At 35.6% G+C, this 14,514-nt stretch overlaps 1 protein-coding gene across 1 annotated transcript; it reads left to right on the top strand.

Annotated features, from left to right (window-relative positions):
• The first annotated feature begins 1,129 nt into the window (after window positions 1-1,129).
• On the top strand, window positions 1,130-13,762 carry LOC128241537 (tenascin-like). The gene is made up of 10 exons (XM_052958513.1): window positions 1,130-1,435; window positions 2,002-2,154; window positions 3,241-3,342; window positions 3,871-4,002; window positions 4,330-4,461; window positions 5,683-5,793; window positions 8,631-8,756; window positions 10,752-10,871; window positions 11,612-11,668; window positions 13,379-13,762. Exons 3-10 carry the CDS (start codon window positions 3,273-3,275, stop codon window positions 13,642-13,644), a joined length of 1,014 nt encoding a protein of 337 aa, XP_052814473.1. The 5' UTR covers window positions 1,130-1,435; window positions 2,002-2,154; window positions 3,241-3,272; the 3' UTR covers window positions 13,645-13,762.
• Window positions 13,763-14,514: the final 752 nt, after the last annotated feature.

Consider the following 14,514-nt stretch of genomic DNA (forward strand, 5'->3'; position numbering starts at 1 on the left):
GGATTGATAATTTTAGATTTAACAGAGTTGTCTCTATTGATGAAGTGCTAAAGCTTATACAAATCAATTATTTACACTTACCAGGAGCGGGACCAGGATTCCACCTTGGGGGGAGGGGGCATAACTTAGGGGCATAGTCTTTTGAATTGCGCCCTTCCCTCAGAACCGAAATTAATTTGGTTTAAAAGGTTGGTGTCCCCCAAAAAATCGTTAACGATTGGTGCATTTTGGGCGTATTTTATCTCTTTTTTTATCTCCTTAACTGAAATAAAAATTAAACTTGGACGATTTTAGGGAGAGGGGGGGGGGGAGCTGGATCCGCTAGTGCTAACATGGTACAACTCTATTGAATTCTAATTTAAGCTTTATCATCGTTGATTTCTTTTTTGAAGATGTCCAACTAAAAGCATTGTTCAGAAAATTCGCCGGTACACGTCCACAATACATGATTGTGTAACATGTTATTCATGTATACTTTCACCCAATGACGCACTATAGTTCACTGCAATTCATGTAAAAGAAGGCTCGAACATCAAATCACTGGTTTAGATACGTGCGTTACTAATTGAGCTTAATTGTAAATATATTTATCAAACTACAATTTTTAAACTTTAAATAACTAACGATATCTGTTCCGCACATTACCTTTTTATAATGGGTCTGAAAGTTATGCCATAAATGTTTGACAAAGTTAAGCACTCGGAAATTGGTCTTATTTATTTCTATGGATATATTAATGATGCTTTGTTAGGTGTGAGTACCGCAGATTCTGGTCCAAGGGAGATACTCCGAGCTGTACTGATAACGATTTTAGGTTTATTAAAGTCTCGTGTGTTGTAACGTTGTATGTCTTGCTTCATACATTTTTAGGCTTTGATTTATATGCGCATTTAATTGTAAGGCTGCTGAGCTTGTTGTTTTGTACTGTCAAATACAAAAACAAATCTAAATCGAGCGCACAATCGACAGCTATGAACGGTGTCATCTGTGAACAATATGACTTTTCCGTTTCCTCCAATGTGGTAAATTTGATATTTTTTTCAGGTTCTATTTGAATTACATTTTACTTCGAGTGTAATTCGTCGTGACAATTGTTTCATGCCACTGCACGTTCCCCTGAACGCTGTTGATGGTATTGGCGATTCAGACAGCTTCAGTCAAACATCGAGTTACACTAGTTCAAATTATGATTCGTCATCTGGCAGCTCTTCAAGCCGCTCCAATACGCAGTCAACGGAATCAAGTACGTCACAGACCTCTGAATCAAGTTGGACCTCTTCACAATCACCGAATTACAAAGTTGTTGGCGTCATTCCGTCCTATCTCAGCTTTCCAACATCTGGGACGAGCAGGGATTCAGATTTAAATTCAGATACCACGAAAAGTTGTTCAGATGATTCACACACCCCTACCCCTGCTCCCCCTCCTTCAAAAGGTATTGAAATATATTTGCTATTTTATGGTAGCATATGTCGGAATAAGCTTAACAATTTTATCCTGCCAGTGGCAATAATACTTAAGTGTGAGGCTGCGTTCATTTTAAAAGGGTATTGTTGATTACAAAAAATAACAATAACAAAAACAACATCATCATCATCATCATATTTTCAAGTTAAGTTGTAAAATCCTTTATCTTCAAATATTTCTAAACATAAATTTACCAAGAATCAAGTGCAGATACTTGTTTATTAGATGCCCAAATGATGTTTTTAAATTGAAAAAAACAACCTGTCATCTACTTAACTTTTATTGATACAATAATTTCCACACGGTTTGAAATAGAATGTAAATGTATATACACAAATGACTCTATGCGCACGTTATCAATCAAGAACACAATACACGAAAAATGGTCTACAATAATTGTATTTTTAAACCGTCGCCTTAACGACATGAACACTATCAAGAGTAAATATAAAAAATATGGAACTCAGTAAACGCAAAACAAAATATCTGAAAAAGGCGAATCGAACCTTTTATATAGTTTGTTCGTCGTTGCAGTTGAATTAGGTCACGACTGTTCCCAATACCCGTACTGTAAGGACCTAAATGCAGAGTGCCGCAGGGATGGAAGGTATCAGAATATTGTGTGTACGTGCCGTCATGGATGGCACTTTGTCAAAGCCTACGGAATAGGCGGGATATGCACACCAGGTAGGGAACTAATACTATCGAAAGAATGTATTAGACTTAATATGTTTACAATTATATTGAAGTTAACGTGTGAGACGAAATGTAGGCCTCCGACTTGCTTATAATAATATTGAAATCAATTAGATTGGTAATATTAAGCAAATAACATATCGTTTCAAGTGATTAATAATTGATCTAAACAAAATCGGACCATGCTTTGTGTTGCATCCATGACGTAAGTGATAATGTGATTAATATGTGTAATACATTGAACCATACAGGCACATGCCATATAGCCAAGCATTTAACGAACGCCCTCTTTGAAGGCACAGTGGCAAAGCCTGATACAGACGAAACCCGTTGGCTCGAACTCACAGGGACCAGCGAAAATACCTCGAGCTTCGGAAAATTCGAGCCAAGCGGGAATGCTTACATTCAGTTGAAATAAATTGGTCTTTTACATCCAGTTCGAGCCAACAAGGAAATCGAGCCAAGCGAGTTCGAGCCAACGGGGTTCGACTGTATACACTAAACGAGATACACATAACGTATAGAACAACACATGTAGTTGTTCGTCCATATATAGAGAGGTTATATATGTTCACATCTTGCCTGTGGTTTTTCAAACAGGGCAATTTATAAACGAATATCTCTACTTTGTTGTCCTAAATCGGTCAAAAGCTTCAAAAGAAGTTATTTTTATATTTAATTTGTCATTCTGCACTGAACATCAAATAGTTGTATTTTGGTATTTTAGGTTAACTTTTATTGACAAATGACCCTATGTATAGTCACCAAATAAGGCTGACCTTGTCCCTCAAAGATATGGAATTGCTGTCATTTAGTAAGTTTAGTGACTATCATAGTAAGAATCAAGATACTGACCCAGACGTATAAAATCAAAACCCTTTCATAGTCAGACTCTCTTAGCGTACACTGTAGATATACATAACATTCGTTACTGAAAACAATTAGTTACTTACAAACATGACTGTTGCACTCAAATGCAACTTTCACAGTTAAGTTCGAAATAATAGTATTATATATAATATAAAACCTATTAATATATGATGTAACATTTTCTAAGTATGGTTTAACAATTTGCAGACACCTGTGAGGACACTGGATGCCCTTCGCCCATGGTCTGTAGAGATGGCAAATGTGAGGCCGAGTGTCCGCCAAGAACCATTTATGTTAACGGAGAATGTCGTAAGAAAACTGTTATCCTTATACCTTGACCTTATTGACAGCCGTCATTACAAAAAGCTCCCCTATCATCTACATGGTAACTACATAAATATTTACAACAGACGTGAAACAAGTAGTGACACCTTCATCTTAATAGTGAGCGTTTGGTCAATGATAGGCGAGATAGCGGTGTTGAGTTATTGTACGGCTTAAAATCAAAAACGCCCAGAAATGGAACCAAACGTTTTTGAGTTCCGTGTTTAACGTAACGCCTTTTAGTCAACGTGGCTACATGCAATAAACACAACATTTTCTCTTCGTAATAGATACTTAATTCAACTGAGGCTTGCTAATAAGCCAGCCTACAAGCGGGTTACTTGAAAGCATACACACATAATTAGTTGACAATGGTCATTAGGACGCCTTGGTGAAAACTGAGCATGCCAACACCTATGATAACCGGACAAAAAAACTTGCGTTAAATACGGACATGATTCCTAAATGTATAGATACTACGTAATTGTACTTAATTGTAACTATATCTTTTAGGTTTTGACCAGTGGGGCGAAGCGTGTGTCTGTTCGCCAGATACATGTGTGGAAGCTGATACTGAGTGTCAGGATGGTTACTGTGAATGTAAAGATCCAGGATTAGAATACAGCCATTACCTGAACATGTGTGGTATGAGCTATTATGTTGACACATGAACATTCATGGAATTATATATACGCATTCATGACTTGTACAAGGCATGGAATACAAACAAAGAGTATACTGATTTCAAACAAGACTATATTTAGATAAAATAAAAACGACAATATAAAAAACAAGCATATGTTCGTACCACACACAATTTTCGAAATGATTTTATGCCAAAGAACAAACAATTCTTGGTGGTCCATAAAGAAGAGGTAAACATCATTTGTATAGTGCAGTAATTACGCGATGTGTAAATATATTCTTTATTCTACAACTGTGTATAGTCCTATTTTATTAATGTTGCTACAGTTGGCCAAAACTACGGCGACCCTTGCTCCACATATCAAGACACGTGTGATAAGCACATCCGACTGCAATGTATAAATGGGGAGTGCACATGCCCGCATGGGACTAGACCAGTTGGCGATCCTGCCATTTGCTGTAAGATGAAGATGCATATGCGGTCTGTCTTTGTTGTTCTTGATATAAGATAACATAAGATATATATTATTACCAAGTATGGGTATATATGATATATGACATGTTCAGTAAATTGTGTGTCTCTCGTTTGCTGTCCGTTAGGCCTAACCCTTGTGCCTTCAAGCAAAACAGGATCTGTGCTTGGCTTGTCCATGTAGTTTCCATTCTATTATTACATGCAATACCTTTAGATAATCCTGTAATATAGTGTAAGTAGTCCAACAAAATGTGCATGACATACCTGTTGCTATGATGTACCATTTTGTAAGTTGAATTAGTCGTTACATGCCATACCCCTTGGTGATTTTTTATAGTTTGTAATTTAAAGCAGTTCGTTGCATGCCATAACCATTGGCGATCCTGTATTTTGTTGAAAGATGGGCTATTTTGCCACGAATGTGAGTTTTGGTACTGAGTGTGTTAAACTAGGTTCCGATTTAGTAACTTCTTAGTTTAACTTGAAGAACATGTACTCAATTCACTTCTGTAATATTATTTCGGAGACACAGTACCTTATCAGGCTCATTATCATGAAAGCCAAACATGCAAACATAAAGAATACAATATAGAGCAGCCAAAATGTTTGTTGTTTTCCGGTACATTATTGAATTGGAAAAGCTTTTGAGGTGGCTGTTTTATCAGATTGTGTTCGTTTTAGTGCATTTATTGTATATATGTGCCATTGTTCAGGTCAGTTGTATTTACTTCGAATGTGCCTGTAGTTTTATTTCAGATTTGCGTTTTTTATTGATCGAGGTACATTGTATGTGCTGTACTGTTTGTGCCTGTAGAATACTAGTTATTTCAGTAAGAGTGGCTCTGTATTATCGATTGTTTGCTCTTCTTGACAATGCCTGTGTACTTATCTCATTTAGAGTGGCGCTGTTCTATAAAATTAGGCACGTTTTCGTTACTGGGCATGACCCTATAATTTTATTTGATTTATATTGATGTCTTGAAATCAATCTAGGTGAGTTGTATTACTAGTTTTAAACAGGTATCGTCTTGTTTGACCAGATAGTTCCGACACAACCCTTCTGTCAGCCAATTGAATTGTATCGTATGTAGGTTTTTTATGAGTGATGGCGCTATGACAATAAAAGGCACACAGTCAGCATATAAAATAATATTACAGGAATGAAAATCTCCAATGATAATTTGAATGATTGTTTTTCACAAAAGGTGACGACTGTTCCCATGGACAAGAGTGTTGTCTTGATGGTGTAGGCTGTCGTATTGGGAAGTGTCATTGCAAGCATGGTGCCGTCGTGTTTGACTCCACAAAGGTTTGCTGTAAGTCTGAATGATTTCAATCTTTAGGTTAAGCACTCTTAAATCGGTTTATTCCGGTGTTTTGCTTGACTAAATTATGCAAAATATCGGTAAGTCAAATATCTGTCTTGAATTGTTTATGGTGGGTGTCGTTTATGGCTAAACTAACTTATTGAAATAAAATAAGACAAATAGTTAAAGTAAGATTGTGTGTTACGTGTAATTTGAAGTCAATATATTTAAAATGACGAAGTATTCAGTTCATATTACATACAGAAACGAAACAGCTTAGAATGCAAAAATAAACACACACAAACAAGAGGGCTCTGAAGGCCCTGTATCGCTCACCTGATCCAATTCAAGTGTGAAATAAGTGTTTTCAGGGCGAGGGCAATTGTGACAAAACGCTTCCCTATCAGCCTTAGACCACAATTTTAAAGGATCATCTTCATTTCAGCTACTTTAGATCATATAAGTTAAAGTAAGATGGTGAATGAACATACGGTCATAAATGTAACCTCTAGAGTGCTAACAAGCTTTTCCTATGATTTGACCTAATGAACTAGTGTTTGACCGCACATGACCAAAATTTAAACTTGACTTAAAGATTATTAATATAAACATTCTGACCAACTTTCATGAAGAAACATTCATAAATGTGACCTCTAGATTGTTAACAAGCTTTTCCTTAAATTTGACCTGGTGACCTAGTTTTTGACCGCACATGACTTAGATTCGAACTTGGCCTAGAGCTAATCAATATATACATTCTGACTAAGTTTCATAAATAAACATCATGAATGTGACCTCTAGAGGGCTATCAAGCTTTTCCTATTATTCGACCTGGTGACCTAGTTTTTGACCGCACATGACCCAGATTTAAACTTGACTTAAAGATTATTAATATAAACATTCTGACCAATTATTAGAAAGATACAGACAAAAATGTGACCTCTAGAGTGTTAACAAGCTTTTCCTTCAATTTGACCTGGTGACTAAGTTTTTGACCGCACATGATCCAGATTCGAACATTGCCTTGAGGCCAATAATATAAACATTCTGAATACTTTTCATGAAGATACAGTCATAAATGTGACCTCTAGAGTGCTAACAAGCTTTCCTTCAATTTGTCCTGGTGACCTATTTTTGACCGCACATGACCCAGATTCAAACTTGATCTAGATATCATAAATATTAACATTCTGACCATCTTTCATGAAGATACAGTCATAAATGTGACCTCTAGAGTGCTAACAAACTTTTCCTATGATTTGACCTGGTGACCTAGTTTTTAAAAGCACATGATCCAGATTTAAACTTGACTTAAGATTATTAATATAAACATTCTGACCAACTTTCATGAAGATACAGTCATAAATGTGACCTCTAGAGTGTTAACAAGCTTTTCCTTCAATTTGACCTGGTGACCTCGTTTTTGACCGCACATGATCCAGATTCGAACTTGGCCTAGAAATCATTAATATTAACCTTCTGACCAACTTTTATGAAGATATAGTTATAAATGTGACATCTAGAGTGTTAACAAGCTTTTCGTTCAAATTGACCTGGTGACCTAGTTTTTGACCGCACATGGCTCAGATTCGAACTTGGCCTAAAGATCATTTATATTAACATTCTGACTAACATTCATGAAGATACACTCATAAATGTGACCTCTAGAGTGTTAACAAGCTTTTCCTTCAATTTGACCTGGTGACCTAGTTTTTGACCGCACATGACCCAGATTCGAACTTGGCCTAGAGATTATTAATATAAACAATCTGACCAACTTTAATGAAGTTACAGTCATAAATTTGACCTCTAGAGTGTTAACAACCTTTTCCTTCAATTTGACCTGGTGACCTAGTTTTTGACCGCACATGACCAAGATTCGAACTTCTCCTAGCGATCATTAAAATATAAACATTCTGACCAACTTTCATGAGGATACAGTCATAAATGTGACCTATAGAGTGCTTACAAGCTTTTCCTATGATTTGACCTGGTGACCTAGTTTTTAAAAGCACATGATCCAGATTTAAAGTTAACTTAAAGATTATTAAAATAAACATTCTGACTAATTTTCATGAAGATACATTCATAAATGTGACCTCTAGAGTGCTAACAAGCCTTTCCTTCAATATGACCTGCTGACCTAGTTTTTGACCGCACATGACCCAGATTCGAACTTGGCCTAGAGATCATTAATATTAACATTCTGACTAACTTTCATGAATATACACTCATAAATGTGTCCTCTAGAGTGCTAACAAACTTTTCCTATGATTTGACCTGGTGACCTAGTTTTTGATGCACATGACCTAGATTTAAACTTGACTTAAAGATTTTTAATATAAACATTCTGACAAACTTTCATGAAGATACAGTCATAAATGTGACCTCTAGACTGTTAACAAGCTTTTCCTTTAATTTGACATGGCTACCTAGTTTTTGACCGCACATGACCCAGATTCGAACTTTACCTAGAGATCATTTATATTAATATTCTGACCAAGTTTCCTGAAGATACATTCATAAATGTGACCTCTAGAGTGTTAACAAGCTTTTCCTTTAATTTGGTCTGGTGATCTAGTTTTTAACCCCAGATGACCCAATATCGAACTCGTCCAAGATTTTATTTAGGGTAACATTCCGACCAAGTTTCATTAAGATTGTGCCAAAATTGTGACCTCTAGAGTGTTAACAGTCAAATTGTTGACGACGGACGACGACGACGGACACAGGGCGATCACAATAGCTCACCTTGAGCACTTCGTGCTCAGGTGAGCTAAAAAACAAACATTGTGTGTAAATGCAAATTAATGCCCATGGCTATCAACCCATATTTTTACAAACAGGCGACGACTGCAGTAAAGTACCACACTCACATTGTTGTACGCAGCTAGAGGAAGAAAACGGAAAGTGCCATGCGGGTGAATGCATGTGTGACTTCGAGGAAGCTTCTAGATACCCTCATGTCTGCTGTAAGGAAACATTATATACATGTTTTACTTTTCCAAACACTCTTCTTCGCTCATAATGCTTCTGTCGAGTCCAAGGCTGATTCTCTTTGAGCTGTTCATATGTGTGGCCCGAGTCGGACAACGCTGTTAATTTTATTATATAGTTTATATATGTGTTTTTAAAAAAAATATTTTCTGGAAAGATAACAGTTTAAACACCTTATTATCCCATTAATAAAACTAATGACCAATGAGCACACAAAAAGCTATATTATAATCGAAATCATCACGACTTCAAACATGCAGTACTGAAATGTTTGTCAACAAGGCCAATGCTGTATAGAGGAAGACTGTTTCTTTAGAACAATGGTTTTGTCTGATTGGAACACCTCTATTTTTCATTTGATTACTTGAACATCTTACATGTATGTATGTTTGGGTGTACACAAAAGGAAGGACGAGGGTTGTTGTATTTACCAGATGCCTTGTTATAACCAGAATGTTGTTAGAAGAAGAAAATGAGTTTGAAGGAACGGCAAGATTTATTGATACTACTTTTGTTTTGTTTTCTTCTCATACCTATGCTTCTGTATACAAAGTGGCCAGTGTATTTACTGTTCTATGAACATGGTTTGACTTAATGACACTAAACAATATCAAAATGAGTTTTAATGCATCACTTGAATTTGAATAAAACATCGCGAACCTTGTGTTAAACGGTATATTAAGCGGGAGCCATGTCTACTTTTTGTTGTTAAATATAGCAAGAGTGCCCGTTGAGTTTTGTAAATGAGGCTTATGGATACTGTGTGCCAGAAGAAAATAATTATCAATTAATGACACCAATCCCCATCCGAGTATATACATCTAGTTATAAAATGGAATTAGCAAGGACAAGCCTGTCAGTCACAAGTTTAGCTGAAAAAGTTTATTTTATTTTAAGGTTCCAGACCTAAAAACGCTCACTAAAAGACACAGTACGTCGAAGTGACAAACGTTCCATGTTGATACGTTGATGTTGATATCAATAAGAGTTGGTTTAGCGTCTAATATTCACTTGGTTTATTAAAAACAGGAGTTAACGAGGGCGGGATGGGGTTGTCCGGGTAAGGTGGATAACAGGTTAACAAGTACCCAATCACACATCTGTCCCATTAAGTGTCTATAGGAGCAACACAAAACTACTACGTCTAACATACTTATTAGGCTGTTCACAACTAGGGTTTTAGCTAGGTTTTAAAAAGGACAGGTCGCTGCAGAAGAGGGACAGGGATCATTAAGGTATTCGGCAGACCATTATCTGAATTTGGATGCTAGTGACCCCACTGTAGTGAAAAGAGGGCACATTGTATCGGGATGAATATAATTAGGAATATAATGAATAAGATAGCTGTTAGGAAGAGTACTTAACTGTATAATATAAAGTTTTTTATTGCAGATTATTTAAGGTTTGTATGTACATGTATTTATAATTACATTATAAGTTGTTATCAAAACAAAAACAACTAATTATTTTAAGGCTGTTAAGCTTTTAATTCCATGAAGTCAGAAGAGTACATTTACTGGTCTCCATTATGGCATAAGGGTGCTACCAAAAAGTACAGGGTGCTATGTGTGTATTTCCTCTTCCAAAAGATCTATTCTTATCACCTTGAATATACTATCTTAAGGTATTAGATGTACACTAATGTGGAATTTGAAGGCCTAGTGACCCCCATATTATTTTTGTGTGGCAAAATAACACATGCCATGTCCACTATCGAATAAAATAAAGACCAAAACTACAAACTGCAAATACAATTTATAGAGAAAACATATGTTCGGTCAAATTTAGCACAAATAATTGATCGGCAAGCAATATCATTTCGAATGATACCAAGATAATAAAGGCTCACAAGGCTTCACAGTTAAAGATACTCGCCAATGGCTCGATAAAATGACCAGCTTAATTGCACATCAAAAACCTTAAACCAAAATAGATTATTAAACCGATGTCAAACGTACTCTCCATTTTAGGTCCAGATTGTACATCAACTTTGGCCAAATGTTGCGTCTCCGGAGACATTGCTTGTGTAGGGCATGAAGGAGAGTGTGTATGCATCTTCGAATCTACTATGACGAACCCGGAACACTGCTGTAAGAGTTTTAACATTACTATAATGAAAACGTCAGGGACAAGCCCAGCAGTCAGAACAAAAACCTGTTAAGAGGCACCAGGCAAGGCGCGAAATGACGCTAAACAAGAGTCAAAAACAGGCTGCAGACGTATTTAAATCGTTCATAGAATATGTTTATATTGATATGTTTAAAAGGTGTTTATCGTTTTCTTCATGCGCCATCTTGTATTATGAATTGATTATCAGTTTCAAAGGATTCTTTCACAGATTTTATTTTGACCATCAAATGTTTGAATATGTTCAAATTAAGATTTTGACTTACTCTTGTAAGAAAACACCAAACAGCAACTGCCAGTTACTCATTTTAACATAACTATGTAAAATATTTTTTTATAATAGCGTTACTTATGCTTTCCAGCAAATTAGAGCATTTTCTGACATATTTTTGGACGAATTTAAAAATCGAGATCTTATTTAACCTTTTTAAATGATATATTCCATGTCTCAATTATAAAACCTGAAAGACAGCCTTTAACACAAATTCCAATATCTTTTCAGGTGCTCATTCTTGATCACATCTGATTAGAGTATATGTTTAGCCATAGATAAAACAGAGTTTGCTATCCGTTGTTAAAGTAAACTTTCCATTTAAAAGAAATTATAAGTCATGTTCCTATATGTACGTAAGTGATACAAAAAGTGTCACTTGATGGTATTAAATGGAATATTATGTTGATTGACACTCGTGATTTTTTGTAGGTCCAGACTGTCCGCGAGGGTTTTACTGCACTGAAAGTGGAACATGTGAAAAACGGAGTAAGCATGTTTAGAATGGTCATAATGATTACGTTTGCCAGTGTTTAATTGCAGTGAAAGTGGAACATGTCAAAACGGAGTAAGCATGTTTAGAATGTTCATAATGATTAAGTTTGCCAGGGTTTAACTGCAGTGAAAGTGGAACATGTCAAAACGGAGTAAGCATTTTTAGAATGTTCATAATGATTATGTTTGCCAGGGTTTAACTGCAGTGAAAGTGGAACATGTCAAAACGGAGTTAGCATTTTTAGAATGTTCATAATGATTATGTTTGCCAGGGTTTAACTGCAGTGAAAGTAGAACATGTCAAAACGGAGTAAGCATTTTTAGAATGTTCATAATGATTACGTTTGCCAGGGTTTAATTGCAGTGAAAGTGGAACATGTCAAAACTGAGTAAGCATTTTTAGAATGGTCATAATGATTACGTTTGCCAGGGTTTAATTGCAGTGAAAGTGGAACATGTCAAAACGGAGTAAGCATTTTTAGAATGGTCATAATGATTACGTTTGCCAGGGTTTAATTGCAGTGAAAGTGGAACATGTCAAAACGGAGTAAGCATTTTTAGAATGGTCATAATGATTACGTTTGCCAGGGTTTAATTGCAGTGAAAGTGGAACATGTCAAAACGGAGTAAGCTTTTTTAGAATGTTCATAATGATTATGTTTGCCAGTGTTTAATTGCAGTGAAAGTGGAACATGTCAAAAACGTAGTAAAAGATTTAAACAAGTAGACATGAAATGTGATAATGCAAATGTGCTCTAAATGGCATTAAAACACGTCCACTCCTCGCTATCATTGAGCGTATCATTCTGTTAATTACTATAATTTTACTCAAGCTCAGAAATGTGCTCTTAAACATTTTTCACAAGATCTTTGAAACAACTATTTTGACAAAAGGTGTGTGTCTGATCAGAGAACAGGTTAATTTATGTAATTAATACAGCAATGTTTACCAGCAGTGCCATTGTTCCAGAGAGTTTTCATCAAAACAAACGTTAGTAAATATGGGCCCTGAATTAACTCTTTGGACAATGTGAAAAAGACAGTGGGAGTATTTAGAATATAATATAAAAAACACTGACACTTAGCGATAGCTGAAACCAACGTCGAACTAATTCGCATGCAAAACCGTCCCTTTCATTCCTAAACATATTTTGAGTTTAGCAAAGTCTCCAAACATTCGTTAATTAAGTTTTGTTTTAAATTTGAGAGGCTCTATATCATTGTATTTTAAACATCTGAAAATAGTATTAGCTAAATGTATGACTGTTTTGTCAATCATTACCTTAACCTGGTATAACATTGGTATCATGCTCAAGAGTTTGATCGCTGATTGAGAAAATATGAATTGATTGCCCAAAGTTACATTGAAGATAAAGGTTTTGAGGAACATAGTTCTGTCCTACTTACATGAACGTTTCAATTGTTGTTATAAACGTTTGGTCAAACATTTGAATTTTCTGGTGTGTTTTTTCACCTACTATGTGCTTTCAAAGATACTAAATAGTATTAGAGTACATGTCATGAATACATTCAAGAATATCATTTTGTAAATTAGAAGTGTTATTGGTTTATTTCGTGCTATTTAGTTTTTCGAATAAGTCTGTACCAATAGATACATGGACTATCATACGCTTTTCTAAGAAACACATTACCTTAAATAAAGAAACTTAGTAATCGGTATCTTCCTGTTTTCTTACTATCTAGGTCCTTACTCGGCACAATGTGGTGGACCAGGGGCTCAATATCCAGAGAATTCCTGCAGCAATGAAGTTGGCATGGCTTGCCTGAGCTTTATCGAATGTGGCGTACAAGGACTAACACCATGTGACATGAAGTTCTGCATCTGTGATTGGTCAAAGGGATGGCGCTTCAACGGTGAGGGGTGTTGCAATGACAAATACAAAGAACATGCCTGTTCTAATGATGACACACTCGTGGATGATGGATCAGGAGATGATGAAATCATCTAGTTTGATTTTTCGGGTTTTTCCCATTGTTGAAGATAATTTTCTGGAGATATTTATCAATTCTTTAAGATTCTTAATTATTCTCGTGTAAAATTACAATAAAGTGTTTGTGTCTCACTCATACTCTGTTTTTTGAAAGTCGGTCTAAAGTCAGGATATTTTCTAGAACGAAGATAAAATTATTCGATGTTTAACACTGCATTTTGACTATTAAAGTGCATGTACTTTCTTGGGTAAGATTTCGGGCCATATTCAACAATTTGAAACATATTAAGGTCGTTTTTGTTGGTACTCAACTGGTTTCGATTTTATATCGGTTTAACAAACTGTGTATTTGTTGTTACAGTTTCAAAAAAACAACAACCAGTTTTATCGTTTTTTATCAAAAACCGAAACCGGCGGAAAGTGATCAACCACTTTTGTTGAAACTCAATATTTTTGATAACAATGCCTTACAATGGGCAAATGAGCTAAATGAAAAGGGTAATATTAATAATTAGAAATAATTGCTTGATGCAGTAGCTCCGCCATGTTGTTTACACTGTACAATTAACAATGTATTTGTTACTTCAAGCAAAACTATCAAAAACGGTTTCGAAACTGCTGAAACCATTGAAACCAAAACTGAAACTGGTTTGATATCAACAAAAACGCCCTAAATTGGTCTTAATTTAAGACCTTATTTCATTGGTCGATTACTTTGTCCAATCAAAACAGCCGGATGTCATTTCAATCTTTAAGTTTAATCTAAGAGAACATGTTGAAAATAAGAGTTACCTGATGATGACCCAATATATGATGAGCTAGATGAAGAAATTACAATACAAGAGGTAAATGAAGCGATCAGAAACCTTAAAAGATACAAAGCTGGAT

This window comes from Mya arenaria, chromosome 7 (genome assembly GCF_026914265.1).
Source record: "Mya arenaria isolate MELC-2E11 chromosome 7, ASM2691426v1".
Classification (NCBI taxonomy): Eukaryota; Metazoa; Mollusca; class Bivalvia; order Myida; family Myidae; genus Mya; species Mya arenaria.